Source organism: Oncorhynchus tshawytscha, linkage group LG23 (genome assembly GCF_018296145.1).
Source record: "Oncorhynchus tshawytscha isolate Ot180627B linkage group LG23, Otsh_v2.0, whole genome shotgun sequence".
Lineage (NCBI taxonomy): Eukaryota > Metazoa > Chordata > Actinopteri > Salmoniformes > Salmonidae > Oncorhynchus > Oncorhynchus tshawytscha.
This window is the reverse complement of record NC_056451.1, coordinates 22,758,023-22,785,844: the sequence shown is the minus strand read 5'-3', so window position 1 is coordinate 22,785,844 and position 27,822 is coordinate 22,758,023. Positions and strand designations below refer to the sequence as shown.

Here is a 27,822-nt window from a genome sequence, read left to right as displayed (position 1 = left end):
TAATTCTTATACGAAAGGGAAAGCCCCAGTTTCAGGGATTTGGTTATGTGAATGAGAGAGACAGACAGTTTGATTCGTTGCAATAAAAGGAACATAATTGCCTACTGATTTTCTTCCCTTGCCTATCTGTTATATTGCAGGTGTGTTATCGTCAGTTAGGTTATTCTAAAGTATTATTTATTATATTCAAAACATTTACCACAATTCAGTTGTGTGATTTCATTTATTTCAATTATCAGTGTCCACAAATTCTCAAAAGGAACATTTATGGATTTGGAGAATAGCCTCGAGACATTCTTGTTTTGGCATGGCAAATTACATTATTAAACTCCAAATGCAAAATGACATTTGGATACTTTCGTGGAGAAGGAGACTGTGCCTAGGCTATAGAAGACATACATGGAATTGGCATTTGAATCACTGCTATGTTTTGAGACGAAAAACTCCTGAGGCTGATTCCAGGATACTTGATCCGTGTTCATGCCGAGGACCATGACCATGAACGGTCACCAGACTCAAACCACAGTGCCACTGGATTTGCGCACCACAAAGAGGGAGTGTGGGAACGGTGCCGATGGGACTCCCACCAGCAAAGGTCGCTCCGTTCGGGCGAGAGTACCGTATCCCACTGCCCCACACACGGGGGATGACTGTCCAAACGGAAATGCCAGCCCGACTGTGGAGCCGCTGGCACATCGTTGTGGATCATCGTTGATAAAACCTCCTGTGAACACGGGAAACCCGGCAGTTCTGGAGAAAAAACACTCCCCAGTTGTAACTTCTCACACGCCATTCACTCCGAACCCTGGTGAGCGCAGCACAACAGACACACGAACACGGGACATATCTTCCTCGAGGCTTCCTTTTAGGAAACGTCAATTTCCTACCGAATGGGAGACGCCGGAACAGTCACGTAACCCACCCGAGAGAGATGAACGCTTATCCCCCTACAAAAACGAAGACTTGTGCAGCAGACCGAGTCCTCCAAATATTTTTTTAAAGAGCTACGACAATGAGAATATTGGTTCCCTGGCATCGGTCTCACACAGACAATTGTCCGTCGCCCGCGGTTTTGACAATGGACACCAAAGCGTCTATCCGGCTCGTTCAATGCAAGCACTCCGTCCTTACTGTAAGTTAGTCGCCCTGGCAAAAGACACGTAAAAAAATATTAAAATGAAAGTGTACAGCCCATTACATTTTTATTCAAAGTTTATCCCATCGCATTTTCATATTTTTTTTTTCTCCTAAAAATGCGTAATCATATCTGACAGTCATGTCATAAGTGTATTAATTTGACTATAATCAAAGTTATTGGTTTGAAAGAGAATATACTTCTGAATCAGTTAGTGGTCATTTGCCTTTGAGTCAAACTGGTTTTTTTCTCTGTGGAATGTTCCTTCATAGATCGTGTGTCATTGTGCAGTGATGGTTAGTCCTGCTTTGGAACCCCAGTCATTGAGAAACTGTTTTGCCAGACCTTCCAGTGATTAAATTATTGAACTGATTAAAAACTTGCAAAACATGTCAATGGGTCATCTGTAAATGTCCTTATTTCACATTATCGTACCAAACATCTCTCTCTATCTACCCCCTCCCTCCCTAGGTCACCCAGATCCCTATCCAGGGTACCCATTCTACTCCTGGCCCAGCAGGTCACCACTGGTTGTGAACGTGCCTGTCTCTCACCTCCAGTCCTCTCTTTACCCGACGGGACATACCGAACACCTGCTGGCAGATGTTGCCCAGGCGACGTGCCAAGACAACGACGGTGACACGTATGTTTAAAAAAAAAAACTACATACATTGAACTTCAGTTAGTCTCATGAAGCAGATAGGGCCTAGTACTGTTGCCCTCGAGGGTTCCTTGCTAACCCTGACTACCTGCAAGGCGCTATGGACTGGGTCGAGTTCAGTAGGTCATTTTTGTTTTCCATTTTACATATGACCCTGATCAGTTAGGTATGTGTTGGAGGGAGAGGAGATGTCACACAGTCTGTTTGTTTTGGTCTATGATTCACCTGGCTGAGGGGTGTTGGTGGTGAGAGAGAGGAGTGTGCTGTGTGTACCCTTATCACACCACACCACATTCTTTAGCTTAATTTCACTTCCTGTCTCCGTAATGATTAATGGAGTCAATTCTCTGCTATACTGCTCAGTGAAAGTGTCACTGGGTGAGGGGGATTCTGGGATTGAACTTGACCTCTGTGATCTGTACTGTGTGTGTGTGTCGTGTTCTGTGTCTCTGCATTGTTTGTGTGAGTCTTCATATGAGAGACAGGCTTGTCTCTGAGAGGCTGGGATGACTTAGAGTAAGGTGACCAGATAACAACACACAAAAAAATGAAGAAAGAAGATAAAAATATCCCATGGAATAATGATATTTTTAAAATATTTTTTTTAACCCTTTTTTCTCCCCAATTTGGTGGTATCCAATTGGTAGTTACAGTCCTGTCCTATCACTGCATCTCTCGTACGGACTCGGGAGAGGCAAAGGTCGAGAGCCGTGCGTCCTCCGAAACACAACCCAGCCAAGCCGCACTGCCTCTTGACACAACGCCCACTTAACCTGGAAGCCAGCCGCCACTGCGCCCGGCCCGCCACAGGAGTCGCTAGTACGCGATGGGACAAGAACATCCCTGCCGGCCAAACCCTCCCCTAACCCGGACAACGCTGGGCCAATTGTACGCCGCCCCAGCCTGAACTCGAACCAGGTTCTCTAGTGGCACAGCTAGCACTGCGATGCAGCGTCTTAGACCACTGCGTCATTCGGGAAGCAGCCCACGGAATTATTAACTATATATTTCCGCTACAGTCCTTTCAAATACTTTAATTATTTATAACACAAATGGATTAACCCCTCAAATGTTTCTTAATTTTTGCCTACCTAGGTCATTTTTGAATCACCCCAGTTTGGTAGCCTATGCTGTTGGAAAGGTTTTCTGGCTATGGGCATGGTTGTTCATGTAGTTGTTACAATGTATCACTGACCAAATGTTCTCATAGAAGGGAGCAAACAAGTTTGATACAAGTGGTGAGACAAATTTTACATTGAAATCCGATTGCATACAGCTTTTGATTCCTGAAATATCAGCCTCAATTTAACTTCAGAGTTGCTTTTCTTTCTGGGGGATAATCAGGGACATTTCCGGTACTAGCCGGGGACAGGCCACCAAAATCGGGGATGTCTGGTTACCTTATGTTAGAGGTTAAGGAGTGGATGTGGTACATTCAATCACATGTTAATACCAACCTCACGCACCGATGCCCTCTCTGACCTTCTATACCTGAGCACTCACCTGTTCACTGACAGAAATGCGAGGACGATAGAAAAATAGTCATGTGACTGAAATCATAAGTCCTTCCAAGCAAGTCATGTTCCTGTAGTTTAAGTGCCGTGTGTCACTGTCATTTGCATCCCATGTTTCATGTGATGTAGAGCCCAGGGACCAGCACTGAAATCAATCAGGAAGAAAACACCATCTGATCACAGGATGTTTAAGATGTATCAGTATTAAAGTGCATTTACATTTCAGTGCTCAATTTTTTTTGTGCCTTTTTAAAAAATGTACTTTTACATTTTTCTTTATAATCGAACAGTACCTAGGCGGTTGCACTGGGGCTTTTGGGTGCTGTTCTTATGAAGTCAAACTACTTGATGAAGTGGTAGACTGTAAAGAAGTAAATTTCCCTGGCTGGTAGCTACTTGTATTGTGGTCTGTCTGATGAAAAGTTAGATTTCAGCAGAAAGACAGCGCCACTTCTCAGCCCCCCCACCATCCCCAAGTGTGTCTGTGTGTGTGCTTACGTCAATGGGGTGTTAATCCTCAGTTCTCATCGCCTCTGAGCCCCTCAGTTTCGGGAAAACCTCTGAGCGTGCGCCTCTCAATGTGTGACTGTGGTTTTCTCAGGTCTTTCTGTATCTCTGTTTTAATTTCTGTGTTTTTAAATGAATGAGCTCAAAACCCAAACATCCGCTCCTCACTTCCTCATTTACCGCTTTCTCTCTCTCTCTCTCCCTCATCGATCTCTCTCGCTTTTTCTTCTGATCATTTCCCTGCTTATCTCTCACTAACACTCTCACCCCTGTCTCATTCTCCCCTGTTCATCTCTCACCCCTCTGTGACACACTCCCCTCCCTGTTCATTGTCCTTCTAGCTGCTTGAATGAAAGACAGGTGTGTAGTCAGTGCAGTAACATGGGGACAGTTCACAATGTATTTGAGTGTAGTCATGCTTATATAATACAGGTGGGGATGAAGTTTGTTCAGCAGTTCCTTGTAAACCACATGTATTGTACCCAACAACTTTGGCTCACTGCTATGCTTGGCCAGGGATATGCATCCAACCTATGCAGACATGTAGGTAGGGGCGGGATAAATAAACTGGAGGAAATAGCTATAGTGCTGCCATGGCAAAAATCGAATCAAACTTTATTTATATAGCACATTTCTTAGAGGATACATTTGTATTTCAAAGTGCTTAACAAATTAAATAGTATAACAATAAAATAAGTGGACATGAGACTAATTGATTGAAATAAATATAGAATGGTATAAAAAAAAGTAAATAGTATGACCAAAAGCACGGCTAGAAAGGTATGTCTTGAGATTTTTCTTAAAAATGTCTTCAGTTTCTGAGGCCCGCCCTCAGATCCTCCGGCAGGCTGTTCCCAGGACCATAGAGGCTGCTTTAAAGATCAATAAAGCAATTATTTTTTAAATTGTTTCCAAAACTGACAGGCAACCATAAAGGCTATGTCAGGCGCCAGACTTAGGGTGGCTCAGTTGTTAGAGCTTGGTGCTTGCAATGTCAGAGTTGTCGGTTCAATTCCCACAGGGGTCCAATTTGCAAAAAGTAAGAAATGTATGCATTCTGGATAAGAGGGTCTGCTAAATGACAAAGAGTTTTTAAAAATGATTTATTGTAAGTTGGACTGTGGTCTGTTTCTGGTTCCCCTTTGTTTAATACACCTGTCTTAGAGTCATCGCTCTCTCAGCTGGTCTGCTGGCCACAGCAACCCGCATTCCCACGCCTCCCCCAAAACAGGATACCACATGTACGCCACTGCCAGTCTCTGTCGCTCAGTGTGTTTGAGTGCGGCCCAGCGCTCCTGCGTCAGCGTGCTTTGGGTTATCTGGGGCTGTGGTCTGCCCAACTTCCAGGAACAGGAGAGAGCACAGTTTCATCTTGAGAGAAAGAGAGAGAGAGGAACCTTGTTCAAGTGTGTGATAATCTCACCATTGCACTGAATGGAGACACCTGTTACTAGGTCAGTTGGGTGTTGATAGCTTTTTAAGAAATGTTGGGAGAGGCACCTCGCAAATACTCATCTGGGGACTCTTTTTAATCAGAACTGATGGCATTACTGTTGTCATCCTCATTGTGCTGCAATAATGCATGTTTGTCGTCTACTCACATACTCCACAAATACATGTTTACTATGTGACGAAAAGACTCTGCTGCAGATTCATTCATTCTGCTTCCTCGCTGCATGGGAGAACCCAGTCAGTTGTTTTTGATGGGTTACCTATTATCACTGTAATCACTTGAGTGCCAATGTTGATCTGGTGGGAGTTATTAGGCAAATTAAGATGGTAGTGAAGTGCCGCTACTATGAGCTGCGGACAGACATACAGTGCCTTGCGACAGTATTCACCCTCCCCCCCCGGCATTTTTCCTATTTTAATACAACCTGGAATTAAAATAGATTTTTTTGGGGGGGGGGTTGTATCATTTGATTTACACAATATGCCTACCACTTTGAAGATGCAAAATATTTTTTTGTGAAACAAACCAGAAGACAAAAAAAACAGAACTTGACTGTGCATAACTATTCACCCCCCTCCCCCAAAATCAATACTTTGTTGAGCCACCTTTTGCAGCAATTACAGCTGCAAGTCTCTATAAGCTTGGCACATCTAGCCACTGGGATTTTTGCCCATTCTTCAAGGCAAAACTGCTCCAGCTCCTTCAAGTAGGATGGGTTCCGCTGGTATATAGCAATCTTTAAGTCATACCACAAATTCTCAATTGAATTGAGGTCTGGGCTTTGACTAGGCCATTCCAAGACATTTTAAATGTTTCCCCTTAAACCACTAGAGTGTTGCTTTAGCAGTATGCCTAGGGTCATTGTTCTGCTGGAAGGTGAACCTCTTTCCCAGTCTCAAATCTCTGGAAGACTGAAACAGGTTTCCCTCAAGAATTTCCCTGTATTTAGCGCCATCCATCATTCCTTCAATTCTGACCAGTTTCCCAGTCCCTGCCGATGGAAAAACATCCCCACAGCATGATGCTGCCATCACCATGCTTCACTGTGGGGATGATCTTCTTGGGGTGAGCGCCAGACATAGCGTTTTCCTTGATGGCAAAAATGCAACTTTTTTCTCATCTGACCAGAAGAGGCGAATACAAATGTGTTTGCTTATTTTTTTCTTTAATGCAACCGCTGTATCTGATTTCAAAAAAACTTTATGGAACAAGCAAACCATGCAATAATCTGAGACAGCGCTTAGAAAAATTGTCACAATAGCCGCCATGTTGGCGTCAACATAAACAAGAAATGACATGATAAATATTCCCTTACCTTTGATGATCTTTATCAGAAAACACTCCAGAAATCCCAGGTCCACAATAAATGTTTGTTTTGTTCGATAATCTCCGTTATTTATGTCCAAATACCTCCTTTTGTTAGCGCGTTTGGTATACATATCCAAACGGTCATTCTGGTCAGCGTTACGTCGGACAAAAACTTCAAAAATGTATATTACAGGTCGAAAAAGCATTTCAAACTAAGTACAAAATCAATCATTAGGATGTTTTTAACATATAGCTTCAATAAAGTTCCAACCGGAGTATTCCTTTGTATCTTGATGAGCAATGGAACGCAAGTGGATACCATGAGGAATGCGGGTGTTCAGAAAATGGCTGACTGCCAGTCACCTGAGATTCTGCTCTCATTCAGTCCCACAACACAGTAGAAGTCTCATTCAAATTTCTATAGACGGTTGACATCTAGTGGAAGCCCTAGGAAGTGCAACATTAATATCTCAAGGGGATTTAATTGGGAACTGTGGTGAATACATACCAAGCTCAGATTTCTCACTTCCTGTTTTGATTTCTCCTCAGGATTTTGCCTGCCATATGAGTTCTGTTCTACTCAGACATCATTCAAACAGTTTTAGAAACTTCAGTGTTTTCTATCCAATACTACTAATAATATGCATATATTAGCGACTGTGGAGCAGGCCGTTTACTTTGGGCAACTTATTCATCCAATACTGTATTTTATCCAATACAATACATCCAATACAATACTTCATTCATTCAATACTGCCCCCCAGCCATAAGAAGTTAACCTCTTTGGGCTAGACATGCCGCTAGCACCCCACCTCGACAACATCTGGTGAAATTGTAGAGTGCGAAATTCAAAATACAAAAATCATAATATTAAACATTCATGAAAATACAAGTGTCTTACATCGTTTAAAAGCGTAATTTCTTGTTAATCCAGCCGCTTTGTCAGATTTCAAAAGGCTTTACGGCGAAAGCATACCATGCGACTACCTGAGGACAGCGCCCCGCATACAAAAGCATTAAACATTTTCTAAACCAGCAGAGGTGTCACAAAAGTCAGAAATAGAGAAAATAGATCACTTGCCTTTGAAGATCTTCCTCTGTTTGCAATCCCAAGGGTCCCAGCTACATAACAAATGGTTGTTTTTGTTCAATAGTCCTTTATATCCCCAAAAAGTCAGTTTAGTTGGTGCGCTTGATTCAGTAATCCACCTGTTCCCCTCGTTCAAAATGCATACAAAGGAATCCCAAAAGTTACCAATAAACTTCGTCCAAACAAGTCAAACAACGTTTCTAATCAATCCTCAGGTACCCTAATATGTAAATAAATGGTCAAATTTAAGACTGAGAATAGTGTGTTCAATACCGGCGATAAATAACGAAGTGTGCGCCCTCATCCACTCGCGCCACAAGACAACAGTCAAAATGAGAGCCACCTAGGAAAACTACAAATTCTAGCTCATTTAAAAAACAAACAAGCTGAAACCCTTTCTAAAGACTGCAGTTCATATGGCTTCCACTAGATGTGAATCTTGGAGGATTTCCTTTGATTTTCCCATAGATGGCCATTATGGGTGGTCACCTGCCATATCAGTTCTGTTATACTCAGACATTATTTTAACAGTTGTAGAAACCTCAGTGTTTTCTATCCAATACTACCAATTATATGCATATCCTAGCTTCTGGGCCTGAGTAACATGCAGTTTACTTTGGGCACCTCAGTCATCCGAACTTCCGAATACTGCCCCCTATCCCTAAGAGGTTTTAAGCAATGGCTTTTTTCTGGTCACTATTCCATAAAGCCTAGCTCTGTGGGGTGTACAACTTAAAGTGGTCCAATCTGTGATTGGAGTGATAAATGATCAGATGGTCATGTACAGGTAGAGATATTGGTGTGCAAAAGAGCAGAAAAGTAAAAAATAAAAATATTTAAAAAGTATGGGGATGAGGTAGGTAAAATTGGGTGGGCTATTTACCAATAGACTATGTACAGCTGCAGCGATCGGTTAGCTGCTCAGATAGCAGATGTTTGAAATTGGTGAGGGAGATAAAAGTCTCCATCTTTAGCGATTTTTGCAATTCGTTCCAGTCACAGGCAGCAGAGAACTGGAACGAAAGGCGGCCAAATGAGGTGTTGGCTTCAGGAATGATCAGTGAGATACACCTGCTGGAGCGCGTGCTACGGGTGGGTGTTGCCATCGTGACCAGTGAACTGAGATAAGGCAGAGCTTTACCTAGCATGGACTTGTAGATGACCTGGAGCCAGTGGGTCTGGCGACGAATATGTAGCGAGGGCCAGCCGACTAGAGCATACAGGTCGCAGTGGTGGGTGGTATAAGGTGCTTTAGTAACAAAACGGATGGCACTGTGATAAACTGCATCCAGTTTACTGAGTAGAGTGTTGGAAGCTATTTTGTAGATGACATCGCCGAAGTCGAGGATCGGTAGGATAGTCAGTTTTACTAGGGTAAGTTTGGCGGTGTGAGTGAAGGAGGCTTTGTTGCGGAATAGAAAGCCGACTCTAGATTTGATATGTTTGATATGAGTCTGGAAGGAGAGTTTACAGTCTAGCCAGACACCTAGGTACTTATAGATGTCCACTTATTCTAGGTCGGAACCATCCAGGGTGGTGATGCTAGTCGGGCGTGCGGGTGCAGGCAGCGAACGGTTGAAAAGCATGCATTTGGTTTTACTAGCGTTTAAGAGCAGTTGGAGGCCACGGAAGGAGTGTTGTATGGCATTGAAGCTTGTTTGGAGGTTAGATAGCACAGTGTCCAAGGACGGGCCGGAAGTATACAGAATGGTGTCGTCTGCGTAGAGGTGGATCAGGGAATCGCCCGCAGCAAGAGCAACATCATTGATATATACAGAGAAAAGAGTCGGCCCGAGAATTGAACCCTGTGGCACCCCCATAGAGACTGCCAGAGGATCGGACAGCATGCCCTCCGATTTGACACACTGAACTCTGTCTGCAAAGTAGTTGGTGAACCTTGACTCTTGACTATTTGCGCAAGGGATAAGTAGTTTCCACGGGATCAAAGCATTATTCTTTTCTCCCCCTTTCGCGCTGAGTGGTTATCGAAAGAGAGCTAAAAATGTATTTCAAATAGTCTACGTTGAGGATGACCTTGTCATTCTCAATGGATGTAAAAACAGACTTAGTTGACTCGCTGTTTGAGGTGAAGAAAAAATTACTTTCAGAAGTTCCACTGTGGTGGTGAGTTAAGACAATCAGAAATACTATCAGATCCCCAAATGGGCACAGTTATAGCCTACATTTGCGCGCAGACCAGGTAGCCTATGCCTACTTCTATGTATAGTCAGGTGCTCGTCCTTACTCAACATTAACAGAAGCGACTACAAATTACAATGAGTAAATTGACAACTCCTAAATGGAATGAAATAAACAAACTTGTTCCTCAGAAGTGTAGCCTAGGTTGTGCGATCCTCAAACAACGTGTCCACTCCGACATGAGAACGGTAAAAGACTGTTGTTGTTGTAGTAATAACTTGAATGCATTAACAGCAATTACCATAAAACATTGTAGACTAGAAATCTGGGAAATGAAATGTACTACTGGTGATTTAGATGAGCAATCCACATGGCCTCCGCAATGGTTTAGTCCACTGAGACAGGCGTGAATCCATCAGGTCACTTTTGCCATAAAAATATATATTATATACTGCTCGACCAACAGCCTATCGACCATACAATCGACAAGTCGACTAAATGGGGTCAGTCATTTAGACCGATACCACATTCACAAGTGTGTGTGGTGAGGGGTGGTATTTGTACGGTGTGTGTGTGTGGTGAGGGGTGGTATTTGTACGGTGTGTGTGTGTGGTGAGGGGGTGGTATTTATACAGTGTGTGTGTGTGGTGAGGGGTGGTATTTGTACAGTGTGTGTGTGTGGTGAGGGGTGGTATTTGTACAGTGTGTGTGTGTGGTGAGGGGTGGTATTTGTACAGTGTGTGTGTGTGTGTGAGGGGTGGTATTTGTATGGTGTGTGTGTGTGGTGAGGGGTGGTATTTGTACAGTGGTGTGTGTGTGTGTGTGAGGGGTGGTATTTGTACGGTGTGTGTGTGTGGTGAGGGGTGGTATTTGTACGGTGTGTGTGTGTGGTGAGGGGTGGTATTTGTACGGTGTGTGTGTGTGTGGTGAGGGGTGGTATTTGTACGGTGTGTGTGTGTGGTGAGGGGTGGTATTTGTATGGTGTGTGGTGAGGGGTGGTATTTGTACGGTGTGTGGTGAGGGGTGGTATTTGTACGGTGTGTGTGTGTGGTGAGGGGTGGTATTTGTACGGTGTGTGTGTGTGTGGTGAGGGGTGGTATTTGTACGGTGTGTACGGTGATGGGTGGTTCTCACTTACCGGTAAGGGGAGCTTTGAGGAAAGAACCAACACACACGGCCAAACAATTTCTGCTTTTCACACTGATCAGACGGCTGAGTGGCTTCACTGTGTTGTATGGCCATTAGTCAGGTCAGATTGCGAGAGAGGGGCGTCAACACTGTAGCACGTTTGACTGTTATGAGACTGTCTTGTGGTCATCTTCAGTTGCATCAGTCACCACAGTGCCGGTTAGAACTACACTTGTATGGAGATGGGTTTCAATTACAAAGACAAACTGTCATCCCTATTGTGTCTTTCTCTATGTGAAAGATTTGTTTACTCAAGTTGAATAAGAAATTAGGAAAACAAGGTTGTATTGGCTATGGTTTGTTGACAACATGTTTTGGTCTGTGTTACACTAGCTACACGGATGAGATGGCTGGTTGTGATTGGTTAGACCTGCCTTTTGCATTGACGTCAGTCAAACACCCGCCTCCAAGCCTCAGGCTCTGTATAATGTTACCACATATCTCCACACCTGTGCTATGCATTGTACATGTTGTGTTGTGAAAGATGCATCCACCCAGCCACTCTGTTTGAATATGAAGGTCTACGGTGACACAGGTTGATCAGAGATGAACAATGTCTCAATGATCAGTCTGTATTAGTAACATACTGCCCTGTATAACACAATATACTCCTAATGCATAATGCTAGGTTTAATTACTCATAAGTGCAGGTAGGCACGCACCTGTCTTCAAGAGAGGCAGTTATGAGATCCACCCAAGGCCGTATGCTGATAAGTGTTCTGTTAGAACTTGCCTTAATCAAGCTCAGAAAGAATGTAATGTTTCGGCTTGGCACCCAAATATTACTTCAGCTGTCAAGTCAGTCTCTCTCTGCCTGGTAAAACAGAGCTAAGCTGTATGACCTCTCCCTATCACACACGAGCCCTCCAACATAAGTTGTGAATTATTATATATATTTTTAAACCTGTGTTCACTTTGATGTTGATGCTAAGGGAATTGTTGGTTCAAGCTATGGACTAATACTACAATTTCTACTGAACAAAAATACAAAACGCAACATGCAACAATTTCAAATATTTTACTAAGTTACAGTTCATATAAGCAAATCAGTCAATTGAAATAAATGTATTAGGCCCTAATCTATGAATTTCACATGACTGGGAATACAGATACGCATTTGTTGGTCACATATTAAAGGTAGAGGCTTGGATCAGAAAACCAGTCGGTATCTGCTGTGACTGATTTGCCTCATTCAGCGGAACACATCTCCTTCAGAGTTGATCAGGCTGTTGATTGTGGCCTGTGGAATGTTGTCCCACTTGTCTTCAATGTCTGTGCGAAGTTACTGGATATTGGCAAGAACTGGGTCACGCTGTCGTACACCGAGCCAGAGCATAAGTTGTAAGTTATTTTATATATATTAAATCTGTGTTCACTTTGTTGATGCTAAGGGAATTGTAGGCTCAAGCTATGGACTTGTACTACAATTTCTACTGAACAACATTTCTACTGCTCTGGTGATAGAGGATAATTGGCACGATAATGGGCCTCAGGATCGTGTCACGGTATCTCTGTGTATTCAAATTGCCATTGATACAATTAAATTGTGTTCATGGGCTGTTATCTGGCAAAGGCTCTGGTGAACATTCCTGCAGTCAGCACACCAATTGCACACTCCCCCAACTTGAGACACCTGAGGTACTGTGTTGTGACAAAACTGCACATTTTAGTGGCATTTTATTGTCCCCAGCATCCCAAACATGCTCCATGGGTGACATGTCTGGTGAGTATGCAGGTCATGGAAGAATTGGGATATATTCAGCTTCCAGGAATTGCGTCACAGATCTTTGCAACATGGGGCTGTGCATTATCATGCTGAAACATGAGGTGATAGCAGCGGATAATTGGCATGACAATGGGCCTCAGGATCGTTTCACGCTATCTCTGTGCATTCAAATTGCCATTGATAAAATTAAATTGTGTTTGTGGCTGTAGCTTAAGCCTTCCCGTACCATAACCCCACCGTCACTCCATTTACAACGTTGACATCAGCAAACCACTCGCCCACACAATGCCATACATGTTGTCTGTGCTTGTGGGGTTAGTTGGACGTACTGCCAAATTCTCTAAAATGACATTGGAGGCGGCTTATGGTAGAGAAATGAACATTCAATTATCTGGTAAAGGCTCTGGTGAACATTCCTGCGGTCAGCATACCAATTGCACACTCCCTCAACTTGAGACACCAGTGGTACTGTTGTGACAAAACTGCACATTTTAGTGGCCTTTTATTGTCCCCAGCACAAGGTGCACCTGTCAATTCTAATTTTATTTGTCACATGTGCCAAATACAACAGGTGTTGACCTTACCATGAAATGTCTACTTACAAGCCCATAGTCACCAGTACAGTTCAAGAAATAATTAAGAAAATATTTACTAAATCAAAATAAAGTGAAAATAAAAAAATAAAAGGTAACAGTAGAATTACATAACAATAACGAGTCTATATACAGGGGGCACCGGTACCGAGTAAATGTGCGGGGGTAGCAGCAGTATAAAAACAAAGGGAGGGAGGGAGGTTCAATGTAAATAGTCTAGGTGTCCATTTGATTGATTCATTGTTCATCAGTCTTATAACTTGGGGGTAGAAGCTGTTAGGGAGCCTTTTGGACCTAGACTTGGCACTCGGTACCACTTGCCATGCGGTAGTAGTGAGAACAGTCTGACATGGGTGACTGGAATCTTTGACCATTTTTTAGGCTTTCCTCTGACACTGCCTGGTATATAGGTCCTGGATGGCAGGAAGCTTGGCCCAAGTGATGTACTAGGCCGTACGTACTACCCTCTGTAGGGCCTTACTGTCAGATACTGTGTAATGATCATGTTGTTTAATCAGCTTCTTGATGTGCCACACATGTCAGGTGGATGGATTATCTTGGCAAAGGAGAAATGCTCACAAACAGAGATGTAAACATTTTTAGAAATAAGCTTTCGGAACATTTCTGGGATCTTTTTTTTTCAGCTCATGAAAACAACACGTTTATTTTTGTTCAGTGTAGTTATGTGGAGGAATGTATGACATTATCAACTCACAACTCTCTGAAAGAGAATGACATGTTTTTGTCTCGGGACATTACAATTGTATTGTGTAGGCCTGCAGCACGTATCATTTGTGACCAGTGTTAGAAAGCCAAGGTAGATGCCGGAGATTTAAAAATGTTTTCCGCTAAATTTGTTTTGTATAAGAGCTGTCTTTTGAGCAATGCATGAAAGATGTTCTCTGTGTGTAGGCCTACGTATTTTCTTTATCTTCCATTTCCTCTTTGCAGTATGCAAATATGTTGTTACTCATCTCCTCAGACTTCAGTTGTATGTGCAGTAGGTAGACAGTAAACAAAGCTTATTACCATAAATTTGTGCTAACCCCAAATTCTTAGTGAAGGTACTTTTAAATGACTCTCTCAATGTCCCTACCCAATTTCCTGTCAACCTTTTTTCTCTTGTTCTGCATTTACGATCGATATTCATTGGAGGAAGCTGACAGACATGAAAACACACAGAAAGCCCCTAATGGAGACCATAGTTCTAATGGTGATTATCTTCCCAAAAACAGAGGGCCGTGCCATTGTCACACAACAGGAAATTACATCAAACCAAACGGGTGTTTACTGAAATTAGCTTCTGAAATATATATATATATATATATATATATATATATATAGTGTGTGTCAAAAACAAGGACATTTCTAAGTGACCCCAGGCTTTTGAATATGTGTGTGTACACTTATCGTTCAAAAATATATACGCACAAAACCGTTCAAAAGTTTGGGGTCACTTAGAAATGTCCTGGTTTTTGAAAGAAAATCACTTTTTTGGGGGGGTCCATTAAAATAACATAAAATTGATCAGAAATACAGTGTAGGCATTGTTAATGTTGTAAATGACTATTGTAGCTGGAAACTGCCTTTTTTAATGGAATATCTACAGTACATAGGTGTACAGAGGCCCATTATCAGCAACCATCACACCATTGTGTTCCAATGGCATGTTGTGTTGGCTAATCCAAGTTCATCATTTTAAAAGGCTAATTGATCATTAGAAAACCATTTTGCAATTGTTAGCACAGCTGAAAACTGTTGTGCTGATTTAAAGAAGCAATAAAACTGGCCTTCTTTAGACTAGTTGAGTATCTGGCGCATCAGCATTTGTCTGTTCAATTACAGGCTCAAAATGGCCAGTAACAAAGCACTTTCTTCTGAAACTCATTAGTCTATTCTTGTTCTAAGAAATGAAGGCTATTCCATGCGAGAAATTGCCAAGATACTGGAATTGGCTCTAACCAGAATAGAAAGGAGTGGGAGGCCCCGGTGCACAACTGAGCAAGAGGACAAGTATATTAGTGCCTAGTTTGAGAAAGACGCTTCACAAGTCCTCAAATGGCAGCTTCATTAAATAGTACCCGCACAACACCAACAGTGAAGAGGCAACTCCGGGATGCTGGTCTTCTAGGCAGAGTTCCTCTGTCCAGTGTCTGTTCTTTTTCCCCATCTTAATATTTTATTTTTACTGGCCAATCTGAGATATGGCTTTTTCCTTGCAACTCTGCCTCGAAGGCCAGCATCGCCTCTTCACTGTTGAGACTGGTGTTTTGGGGGTACCATTTAATGAAGCTGCCATTTGAGCCCAAACTTTTGAACTGTAGTGGGTGTGTATACACCCACACACCGTTCGAATGTGTATGTATAAATATATATATAAATTCAAGAACTCCTGTCATTCTTGCCTGTTTCTGTTCTTTCACTTTACATACTATATAAATATCAGTTTCCTAGTCAACTTGATCAGTTTAACATGTTTTGTAATGAGTCATGCACCACACTGCTCTTCTCTCAGCCTAACTGTCTAATGCTCGGTCATTCAGTAATGGTGCAGGGGCAGACAGGTGTTGCAGGGGCAGACCGGTGAGATACATTTATGGGTTAGCCTGACTTTGTCAACATATTGTAGGTTTGTGTAAAGGTTTTACACATAGTCAGCCATCACATGCCAGTTAGTGTGTCAGTCAGTTTGTAGGCCATAGGGTTTCTCAGGTCAGTCAATCAGTTCCTATCCTGGCCCGGTGTTAGTTAGCTGGCTTAAAGGTTAGTTAAGGCATCAGTGGGTTTCTGTGTCATGACATATAAGCAGCGACTTTACAATCATGCTGGAGTTGTGTGAAAGTGTCAACTTTGTGTGCATTTAAATAGTTTGTGTGTATCTGTTATTTGTGTGTAGTTTTGACTCCGGTGCATGTGTTACAGGGCTCTTCACATAGCAGTGGTGCAGGGGCAGGAAGCTCAGATCCAAAGAATGATCCTTCTCCTGGGACTGGCTCACACAGACCTGGACATCTATAACAACCTGAGACAGGTGAGATACATGCTCGAGCACACACAGCTGTGTTTTCAGAAATGTCAGGACTTTTGAGTGTAAAAATCCTATTTCCCTAACCCCAAAACCCCTAAGCTTAAAGTAGCATTTGAAAAAAAAACTCTAGACCTGAAAAAGTATTTTTTTTTCTACCTTGTTAGGACATCGGGGTCCTGATAAATGTAGGAAAACAAGTACACACACCCACACACACACTTGCCACTCACTGCAGATTTCAGATCACAACAAGGAAAGTTGTGATAGAGGAAGTCCTTGATTTCCTCCTCGCCCAGCCTCTTTACCGTAGACACCTACCTCTCGGCTGACGGTTATCAGAAGAAATGTCGTTTCTGGTTACCTGTGCTTACCGCAGGCCAAAGTCACACGCACAAAACTATTGCTTGGAAGGATGTGCTATGATTGGTATCCTTTGTTCAGGGCTGGGTGTTCTGAAGTGATATTTTGTGCTCTGTTCATCAATGCCCATTGGCCTTTTCCCATCACATCCTCTTCCCCCCTCCAGCGTGCTATCTTGTCCTGTCAATGTCACATCCCCTCTGCAGCTTTGTTAGTCTGCCTAATCACCCCAGAGAAATCACCCTGAACCCTTCACACACACACACACACACACACATACACAACTGGGGTTTCAGACAACATATCGCTCACTTACCAGAAATAACGTCGGTAGTTTGTGTGTTCTCACCAGCATTTACAGTGATATCCTGTCTGTAGTGTATTGTCTAGCAGACAGGCTGCATACGTTCGTGTGAGATTCAGTCCAGGCTGAGAGACGTGATGCTCGCCACAATGATGTGACTACCAGATAGGCCTGTGTTAGATAACAAAATTACCCTATTGCCAAGCCTGAGAACCATTTTTGTTTATTAGATTTGTCAGTGATAATCAAGTAAATGACTATATAGGATAGTCTGTAACCCAAAATAAACATCTTAAAAACACACTGCACAATACCTTTTACATTTTTTTTGTCAGCAAAAAAACAAGTTCTCTAGCCCTTCTAAGCAATTCAATGTGTTGTGCAGTCCAAACAATACTTCAGTGGTCACTTTAATTAAACGGTTTGACAGAGTTAATATCAGTATTGAGTTGCATGTGCACATTGTGCGACTACCAGATCAGCTGCAGCACTGGTGCTATGAAACAGCTGTTTGATACTCCCACAACTACTAACCAAACACTGTCACCTACTACTAACCAAACACTGTCACCTACTACTAACCAAACACTGTCACCTACTACTAACCAAACACTGTCACCTACTACTAACCAAACACTGTCACCTACTACTAACCAAACACTGTCACCTACTACTAACCAAACACTGTCACCTACTACTAACCAAACACTGTCACCTACTACTAACCAAACACTGTCACCTACTACTAACCAAACACTGTCACCTACTACTAACCAAACACTGACACTACTAATAACCAAACACTGACACTACTAATAACCAAACACTGACATCTACTAGCTGGTGCACTTCCCAATTCTCTGGCCAATGTTACTCCCATGTTAGGTTATGCAAATTCCCTGGTAACTGTTCAGATATTGCAAATGAATGACCATGTCCTTAACGCTACTGTTGCCGCTTTGTGTGTGTATACTTGTGGCATGCAGTGTATTGTGTGAGGCTTCTAGAGTGCATGTGTATGTGCACTTAGTATCCTCATTCTGAGAAGTCACATGACCCCCCCCCCCCTGCTCTGCTCTGTTTCAACATAAGTTGTTGCTGAGGTTGAGGGTAGAATCAGGGACTTTCCCTTTCTGCTCTAGTCGCTGTCTCCTTCTGATCTTATCTCAGTACATTGTGAGTTGACCCCTCCTATTGCATAAATTATGCAAAATAACTAGTAGAATGAGCTCTTCCATGGTATGTTAAGGGCCTTTTGTTAGTCTTTCCTGGGAAGTTGCACAACTATAACATTAACCTATTTAATCCCATGTGACCGTAAAAAAAGTTTCCAGTTATACGGCTCTATAAATGTTACATCAATGCATTTATAGAAAATATTGAAATGATAAAGGGTAGCAATGAAATGTGTAAATTGTCACATGACCAGAGCTGTTTACTTCCTGGTTACACCATGAGAAGAGGATGGCTGCATCAAAACTCCCAAACAAAAGGTTAGTAGAGTATGTTAAAGATGGGACAAAGATTTTTGGTACACCATCTTTAAGGTGTCTAGTATTTCTATATGCATTTGCAATTACTCAACTTTGTTCAGTGTGGTCACAGAATGTGTAAACATGTTGACAGCAACAATAGTGACCAGCAGGATAACACAGTGCATCTAGGTATAGACATAGATATACACATACATAGTTCTTGTTCTACCTGACTTTCTACTCTGTTCTTTCTTTTAGTTTCACTTTGAGTCAAGTTCTGGATATGTTGGATCTAGGTGACCGCCCAGACAAGGCATGCAACATTACAGTTATCCCTCAAAATGAGAGATGCTGTCCTCCCTCAAAATGAGAAAGATGCTGTCCTGAGTGATTGCAATGGGTCAGATATGGACTATGGACCAGATATGGACAGGCCATTTGCCAGCCAGGCTGTTGAATGCATATGCTGAACCTATGCAAACAGATCATGACAGGAACAACGTTATCAGTGACGATGACCTGGTCACAACCATAAAACACACTTTTCACCTACTTTTCCATTAAAACTTTGAAAAAGAATGATTGATTACTTCAAAGGGTTACTAATGACACTGGATTTGGATATTTCATGTCTGGGAAAATGTTGGGATTAAATGCACACCTTTAGTTTCTCATTGTTTTTACCTCCTCCTGTTCTTTGTATCCTTGTCTGGCACACACCCACCCATTCAAGGCTTTTCCTCATACCTAGAACTCTCCCCTCCACTCCTCTGTTCTTCTGCTCATTTCATTGGAATGTAACTCTGGACACACAGCCAGCAGGGGAGAGGGAAGGGATTTTCCCTCTTATCCCGTCTTTCCCCTTGCCTCCACTCTATACCGCTTCCAGCTATTCCTCTCCCTGGCTTTCTTACCCTATGCTCCCCCTTCTCTCCCTCCCCACTCTCTGCCCCTCTTATCTGTGCAGTTTTTGTTTGTCATTCTGGAATGGTTTACAGGAAGCTAGAACTAAACTCAATGAAATTGAGTTTTTTTTGGACCATCATAAAAGCTTTGATTTGGCCTTTTAAGTATTGTGACATGTTGATGGTTACGTCCTTTACGGCTTCATCTTCCGGTACATTCTAGGAAGTACAAGATGACTGAGTCAGACTGTTGGTAGTTCATGGGAGGGCGAACACTTGCGTGTGTGTGAGATCAGTCATGAGTAACTGAGGATTCAGGGAAATAGGAGTGTTTTCTCAGGAAGTGAGGGCCACTGACATTGGCGGCATTTCACCAGTGTTTTCTCCCGCCACTGCTTTGGTATTTTGCTGCTGTTCTTTACTGGAACATAGCCCCCCCTCCCCCACACACTAAGTATGTGCTTTTCCTGAATCAAAGTGAAACTAAATGAACATCATCCTGACCACTGAGATTAATCATACTGAACCATGATAGATTCCAGATCAAGTGACATCCCTAAACCCTTTCTGAATGTCTCTGGACATTGGACCACTGACAAAGTTAACATTTATCAAATCGGGTTTTATGAATCAATTAATCATTGGCCATAGTCTCTGGAACATCCTAGATTGCACAAGTGCTTTCAGTAAACCTGTGTTGGAATCTGCAATCCCCTGCATAGTGGCATGTCTCTGGAATCACCTGGGCCGGGTCCCAGGCTTTCCTACACAACATGGGCTGTTCCGGTCACTTGAGACAAACAGGTTTTTACCTCATTGACCACATCCGACCTGGCTCGAAAAAGCATTAGTTCTTTCAAATACTTTAGGTGCACCTAATTTTGAAACAAGAAAAAACATATGGGGCTGTATCTTCACCCTGACCTTTGTGGAAGCCATCTCCTAGCTGTTCTGCATTTTGGACTTTGATGGTGTGTTTACCATCCTGTGTGGCGTTTTCTTTGTCTGCCGATGTCTAATGCTGATAAAGCCAGAAAGCCTTCTGTGCCGTGACTGGGCAGCTCCGGTTTGTTTGGGGGCGTATGCCCAACCCTATCTAGCCAATCGTTTATCGGCTCTTGTGAACAGGATGGAGATGCGATTCCATTAACAGGAGTAATACACTATTCTTCTTCCTCCTCCTCCTGGTTAAAAAAAATGGTTTACCTCATTTATGAACTGTGCGTATGTGCAAAAATTGGCATTTATAAAAACTAAGCTTGACATGGAAATGTGCTCAACTTTAGACCATGTTTATGCACATTTTTTAGTGGTTGAAGTATTGTATTGCAAGCAGATTAGTATTTTGTGCAAATAGGGGATATGATGGACACACTTATTCATAATAAACAGGTTAATAAACAAGATTCTATAATTTGCCTTTAGTGAGAATCTATTTATCTTAGCACTTTAAAATAATTAGAAATAGGCATCTAAATCCTGGGTTATTATTTTTAATTTCCTTGATCATTGCATAAAAAAAATGCCTCACCTTCTCTGTGATGTTTTAATACTCACGAGGTAGCATAGGCCTACAAGGGGAAAGGGGGATACCTAGTCAGTTGTCCAAGACATCCACGTCTTTGGCGCCCGGGGAACAGTGGGTTAACCATCTTGCGCAGGGGCAGAACGACAGGCTATTTCAAGTATTTTTGCTCTATGCAAGCCAATCCAGATCGCAGTTTATTAATTGTGGAACAGACGGTTGTAGGTTACTGCTGTAGCTTACATTTTAATACTGCAATTTCAAATTTCTCAAGTAGACTATTGTATTTATACACACTAAATATTTTCATAACCATTGCAGAATAAATTCTTCACTTTCTGGCCATGATGGGTTCATATAGACTACAATAAATTACCAGGTAGATCTAATTTAATTGGGGCTATTAGATATTATTTTGCTCTATGTATCAAAGTAAGCATGGTTTATAACATGCAGTAGAATTTAACAAGGGAACAGGCAGTTCATATTTTACATTTAAGTGTGTCTACCACTAAGTAGATAGTTTCAGAATTCGAGGGCAGTGTACCATAGGTTTGAGAAAAAGTAAATGCAAATCATTAGGCCCTATTGAATTCAAAACTGTTTACAGGTCCCGAGTGGCACAGTGGTTTACGGCACTGCATCTCAGTGCTAGAGGCGTCACTACAGACCCTGGTTCGATTCTTGGCTGTATCACAACTGGCCGTGATTGGGAGTCCCAAGGGGCAGCAATTGGCCCAGCGTCGTTAGGGTTTGGACGGGCTATGCCGTCATTGTAAATAAGAATGTTAACTGACTTGCCTATTTAAATAAATTAAGGTCCACAGCAATATTGCAGTTGTCTTTCATAAACGGTCAGATAGCCTAGGACTACAGAAAATGTCACTGCAAAAGTTAATTCTACAATCCCTTCCAAAGACATTGGATCAAGTTCGCTATTGCCTTTAGAAAACGGCCTAATTTGAATACTTCCAAAGTATACAGCAAATAAGGGCGTTATTGTCACCAGAAAAGATGAATGATGATGTTTTTCAGTCTGTGTTTTAATGTAAGTTCACAAGCGCAGTTTCAGAAAGGGTCTATAAAGGGAAACATGCGTATGTATGGTGTACGCCAAGTTTATAAATCAATACTTTGTACGTGCGCAGTCTTTTCATAAATGGTGACAGCAGATAGAGTAACATTTATCCAATGTTTGAGGCTCCTGGTTTTCAAATGTTCTTGTTTAATGAGATTGTCTAAAGATGAATTATCTCCCTCTTTCTCAGACCCCTCTTCATTTGGCTGTGATTACCCATCAGGCCCAGCTGGTGGGGGCTTTGCTGCGTGCGGGTGCTGATCCGGGGGCTCTGGACCGTAACGGTCAGACAGCGGTCCACCTCTGCTGTGAACACGGCCAGCAGGCCTGCCTCTCTGTGGTGCTTTCCCACCCCTCCATCTTGACTTGCCTGGAGGTCAGGAACTATGAGGGTAAGTTACTACTTCTATGTTGGGATCGATTAAATTGAGACATTTCAGGGAATTCATTTAAATTGAACTCATCAATTCAAAATTCCCCTGAACTTTCCAATATGACCTAATTGACAGTGTTTCTGCTATAGTCAGCTCCTTTGTGGTAGTCATGTCAGACATGACTTGGCTAAAACAATAATAGATCTTTATTTATTTAACCAGGTAGGCCAGTTGAGAACAAGTTCTCATTTACAACTGCGACCTGGCCAAGATAAAGCAAAGCAGTGCAACAAAAACAGGGTTACAAACAAACATACAGTCAATAACAAAATAATCTATGTACAGTGTGTGCAAATGTAGGGAGGTAAGCAATAAATAGGCCATGAGGCAAATTATTTCAACTTAGCATTAATACTGGAGTGATATGTGCAAGTAGAGATACTGGGGTGCAAGAGGGTAAGTAATAATATTGGGATGAGGTAGTCGGGTGTGCTATTTACAGATTGGCTTTGTACAGGTACAGTGATCGGTAACCTGCTCAGACAGCTGATGCTTAAAGTTAGATAGGGAGATAAGACTCCAGATTGAGATTTTTGATTCAGAGATCATTGTCAGCAGAGAACTGGAAGGAAAGGCGGCCAAAGGAAGTGTTGGCATTGGGGATGACCAGTGCAATATACCTGCTGGAGCGCGTGCTACGGGTGGGTGTTGCTATGGTGACCAGTGAGCTGAGATAAGGCGGAGCTTTACCAAGCCAAGACTTATAGATGACCTGGAGCCAGTAGGTTTGGCAACGGATATGTAGTGCGGGCCAGCCAACGAGAGCATAGAGGTCGCAGTGGTGGGTAGTACATGGGGCTTTGGTGATAAAACGGATGGCACAGATAGACTACATCCAGTTTGCTGAGTAGAGTGTTGGGGGCTATTTTGTAAATGACATCACCGAAGTCGAGGATCGGTAGGATAGTCAGTTTTACAAGGGTATGTTTGGTCGGCATGAGTGAAGGATGCGTTGTTTCAAAATAGGAAGCCGATTCTAGATATAATTTTGGATTGGAGATGCTTAATGTGAGTCTGGAAGGAGAGTTTACAGTCTAATCAGGCATCTAGGTATTTGTAGTTCACATTTTCTAGGTCAGAACTGTCCAGAGCAGTGATGCTAGTCGGGCGGGAGGGTGTGGGCAGCAATTGGTTGAAGAGCATGCACTTAGTTTTACTAGCATTTAAAAGCAGTTGGAGGCCACGGAAGGAGTGTTGTATGGCGTTGAAGCTTGTTTGGAGGTTTGTTAGCACAGTGTCCAAAGAAGGGCCAAATGTATACAAAATGGTGTTGGATCAGAGAATCACCAGCAGCAAGAGCAACATCATTGATGTATACAGAGAAAAGAGTCGGCCTGAGAATTGAGCCCTTTGGCACCCCCATAGACTGCCCGAGGTCCGGACAACAGGCCATCCGATTTGAGACACTGAACTCTAGTCACCAAATAGTTGGTGAACCAGGCGAGGCAGTCATTTGAGAAGCCAAGGCTATTGAGTCTGCCGATAAGAATGCGGTGATTGACAGAGTCGAAAGCCTTGACCAGGTTGACGAAGACGGTTGCACAGTACTGTCTTATTGCTGGCGGTTATGATATCGTTTAGGACCTTGAGTGTGGCTGAGGTGCACCCATGACCAGCTCGGAAACCAGATTGCATAGTGGAGCAGGTACAGTGGGTTTCGAAATGATCTGTTTATTAATTTGGCTTTCAAAGATTTTAGAAAGACAGGGCAGGATGGCTATAGGTCTAACAGTTTGGGTCTAAGGTGTGGGGGATGACCGAGGCAGCTTTCCAATCTTTGGGGATCTCAGACAATACGAAAGAGATCTGCAGGGGGTGCTGAGGTGTTGTCCGGGGTAGGAGTAGCCAGAGGGAAAGCATGGCCAGCTGTGGAAAATTGCTTATTGAAATTATGAGATTTATCGGTTGTTACAGTGTTTCCTAGCCTCAGTGCAGTGGGCAGCTGGGAGGAGATGCTCTTATTCTCCATGAACTTTAGTGTCCCAAAACTTTCTGGAATTAGTGCCACAGGAAGCAAATTTCTGTTAGGAAAGCTAAGGCTAGCTTTTTCAAACTGACAGAATTGGTTTCTGACTTCCCTGAAGAGTTGCATATCGCGGGGGCTATTCGATGCTAATGCAGAACGCCACAGGATGTTTTTGTGCTGGTCAAGGGCAGTCAAGTCTGGGGTAAACCAAGGGCTATATAGGTTCTTAGTTCTACATTTTTTTGAATGGGGCATGCTTATTTAAGATGGAGAGGAAAGCACTTTTGAATAGCAACCAGGCATCCTCTACTAACGGGATGAGGTCAATATCCTTCCAGGATACCCGGGCCAGGTCGGTTAGAAAGGCCTGCTCGCTGTGTTTTAGGGAGCGTTTGACAGTGATGAGGGGTGGTCGTTTGACCGCAGACCCATTATGCACGCCGGCAATGAGGCAGTGATTGCTGAGATCCTGGTTGAAGACAGCAGAGGTGTATTTGGAGGGCAGGTTGGTCAGGATGAGGTTTAAGAGGGTGCCCATGGTTACAGATTTTGGGTTGTACCTGGTAGGTACCTTGATAATTTGGGTGAGATTGAGGACATCTAGCTTAGATTGTAGGACGGCCGGGGTGTTAAGCATATCCCAGTTTAGGTCACCTAACAGTACGAACTCTGAAGATAGATGGGGGGGGGAATCAAGTCACATGGTGTCCAGGGCACAGCTGGGGGCTGAAGGGGGTCTACAACAAGTGGCAATGGTGAGATGTATACTACTACCCCAAATAAAGCCAGTAACCCCCCCACAATGTTTACAACATTTATGCCTAATGTATGGGAATTCCCATATTCATGTGGGAATATTTGAGTTGCGACACAGATACTAACGTTATGTAGCACACATTTCAAATGGTTGCTTGACTGACATAAGTTGTGTAAGTTGAATCGAATTGCACTGAAAGTGACCTACCCATTTGATATGATTAGAGCTTAATCTACTGGTATTATTGATTCTCACATTCCCCTGTTTGACTCAGGCTGTGGGTCCCGTGGTGGGTGTGTGAGGCAGAGGGGAAGAGGGCATTTCCTGCTGTGGTGGTCTGTGTGACAAGTCTGGGCACAGCATGGTTTGCCTTGTACTCAAAACAGCAGAAAGCCCCTAGAATACACATGGGCTCTGGAGCGTGTGTGCGTGTGATTCTCTTAACTGCTTATTGTTCCCCCCTCTCTCCAGGCCTCACCCCTCTCCACCTAGCTGTACAGGGTGGAGACAAGGAGCTGGTCAGAATGCTGCTGGATGCTGGGGCAGACATCAATGCTATGGTCAGTCACCTTCCTCCCCCACCTAACTCTCCATCTCTCCCCTTAATGCTGGGCCATTTCAAATGGGCTTTGAGTTATTCTGGCATACTGAACCTACTGCATCATCCAATTACTCAATACCAGGTAATACTCATTAGATTAATTCCAGTTCCACTTTACAGAGTCCCCATTCTCCTCTCTCTAAGCAGGACATCAAGAGTGGCCACAGTCCTCTCATACACGCAGTAGAGAACCACAATATGGACATGGTGCACTTCCTCATAGAGGTAAGGCTACGTGTGTTGTATGTGACTCAGCTGTTCTACTGAAGTCAGCTCATCTATATTTAAAATGGTATGTAGGTTCTCCCCTGTTCCCCTTTTTAGGTTTCTATTTTCATTCTGGGAAAATGATTTGCAAGAAAAACATTAAGTGACTGTCGTCAAAGACTGACCATGTTACTTATTTGTACCGCTTATATCTTCTCATCAATCTCCCTGCCCCCTCAGAATGACTGTAATGTGAATGGCCAGTCGTACAGTGGGAACACGGCCCTGCACAGTGCCTGTGGGCGAGGCCAGGTAGACACAGCCAGGCTCCTACTGAAGAACAGAGCCGACAGCAGTGTGAAGAACTACCACAATGACACCCCCGCGATGGTGGCCAAGAACAAGATGGTGAGGAGGGAGAAAATTAACACTGGATCTATGGAAGAGGGTCTTTTCCCCCCTCTGTTTCACACCAATCAATAGCTTTACACATGTGTAAGAGAATAAAAACTGAAGTGGGTTAAATGAACAATAGTGTGGACATAGGACTGAACTAATCCTTGTGGGTGCTTCCCTCTAGTGGCTGTACCTAATAACGAATTTCTTATCAGCGGCAAAGTAACAAAAACTGACAATGACAAATCGTACCAACAATAAAACACACAAATAATCTAAGGAATGCTATCACTCAGCAGCAGGCCCCACAGATGCCGTGAACTCACTAGTTGTCATTGCAGCACTCTTAACGTGTGTCCTCTCAGGTAACCTAACCCTTTAGATCTCTGTCCTCAGGTAACAGATGTACTACGAGGAAAGGGCTCCAGAAACCAGCAGCCCAAAGCTCAGCAGTGTGTACCAGCCTCACCACACAGGAGCACACCCCACTCACAGAACAGAGGTAATGGTGAGACGAGTACACTTATGTGCATCATGCATTCGGGCACACAGTAAACTCATCACACCCCTCTGTCCCCAGGTTCCCCATCTCCCAGCCTAGGTCTTTCACCATTGGCCACTCCCACAGTTTCGCCTCTTCACCACAGCGCATCCCATTCCCCCAGGGCACCTCCCACTCCCTCTCCTCACAGCCAATCAGCAGAGAGCCTGTCAGGCCGTCAGTCTCCAATGAAGATCCAGGAGAGCGAGCAGCTTGACTCCGACAGGACGACTGCAGTGGACATCAGCCTGACCCAGAGAAGGACCTACAGCTACCCTCCAGCAATGCACCACCAGTCCCCCATCACTGATGCTCAAATAGGACATTTACTAGCCTACTACTCCCCTGGAGTCCAGAGACCTCTTTATCCAGAGCCTCCCTTTATCCTCCTCCACACCAACATCCCTTACCCAGCCACTGCCTCCCAAATGACCCCTGGCCAATCCCGGCCCTCCAGCGACAAATCGGATGTCTCCATCACGAGCGCCAGCATGGGCAAAGGTAACGGTTGACAAAGAGGTGCGCTTTCAGTGTCCCTGCTGAATTATTGGTTGGTGACCAGAAGGACTTGAGCTTAAAACAAGGAGGAACAGTTTATTTACTACTGTTGGACTATGGAGCTTATGCTGGTATGATTATGTTCCTCTAGCGCTCAGCTGGATGCATATGGATTTGTAAAGGGACTAATGCAATGAAACCTACACTGGAAGAATGAACGTTATTGCAGTTCTGAATAGACTTCATTCAGAACTGTTATCACCGTGTGTGTGTGTGATGGGCTGCGTGGAAACTGGAGCTCCACCAGGTCTTGAATGTTGCTACCTTACTTGAAACTCATTATTTTTCAGGCACTGTTGTTTACTTTGAATAATTGATAAGTCCAAGAATAAATATTTTTCTACATTAAGTTATTTTCCTATGCACCGCTATT

General features: G+C 43.2%; 1 protein-coding gene and 1 long non-coding RNA gene across 2 annotated transcripts; both read left to right on the top strand.

Annotated features, from left to right (window-relative positions):
* The first annotated feature begins 78 nt into the window (after positions 1 to 78).
* Positions 79 to 27,798, top strand: bcl3 (BCL3 transcription coactivator). The gene is made up of 9 exons (XM_024403702.2): positions 79 to 1,132; positions 1,607 to 1,778; positions 16,237 to 16,345; positions 22,180 to 22,381; positions 25,618 to 25,706; positions 25,895 to 25,972; positions 26,195 to 26,362; positions 26,747 to 26,852; positions 26,931 to 27,798. The coding sequence occupies exons 1-9, from the start codon at positions 481 to 483 to the stop codon at positions 27,401 to 27,403; spliced, it is 2,049 nt and encodes a 682-aa protein (XP_024259470.2). The 5' UTR covers positions 79 to 480; the 3' UTR covers positions 27,404 to 27,798.
* On the top strand, positions 18,075 to 19,155 carry LOC112235282. Its single transcript, XR_002951032.2, has 2 exons — positions 18,075 to 18,499; positions 18,740 to 19,155. It is a non-coding gene; the product is annotated as an uncharacterized LOC112235282 (long non-coding RNA).
* Positions 27,799 to 27,822: the final 24 nt, after the last annotated feature.

Excerpts from the sequence above, each read along its gene's own strand:
- bcl3 (XM_024403702.2), top strand. The coding sequence starts at position 481 with ATGCCGAGGACCATGACCATGAACGGTCACCAGACTCAAACCACAGTG. Across the intron at positions 22,382-25,617 it reads GGAGGTCAGGAACTATGAGG|GCCTCACCCCTCTCCACCTA; the intron begins GTAAGTTACTAC and ends CCCTCTCTCCAG. Across the intron at positions 25,707-25,894 it reads GGGCAGACATCAATGCTATG|GACATCAAGAGTGGCCACAG; the intron begins GTCAGTCACCTT and ends CTCTCTAAGCAG.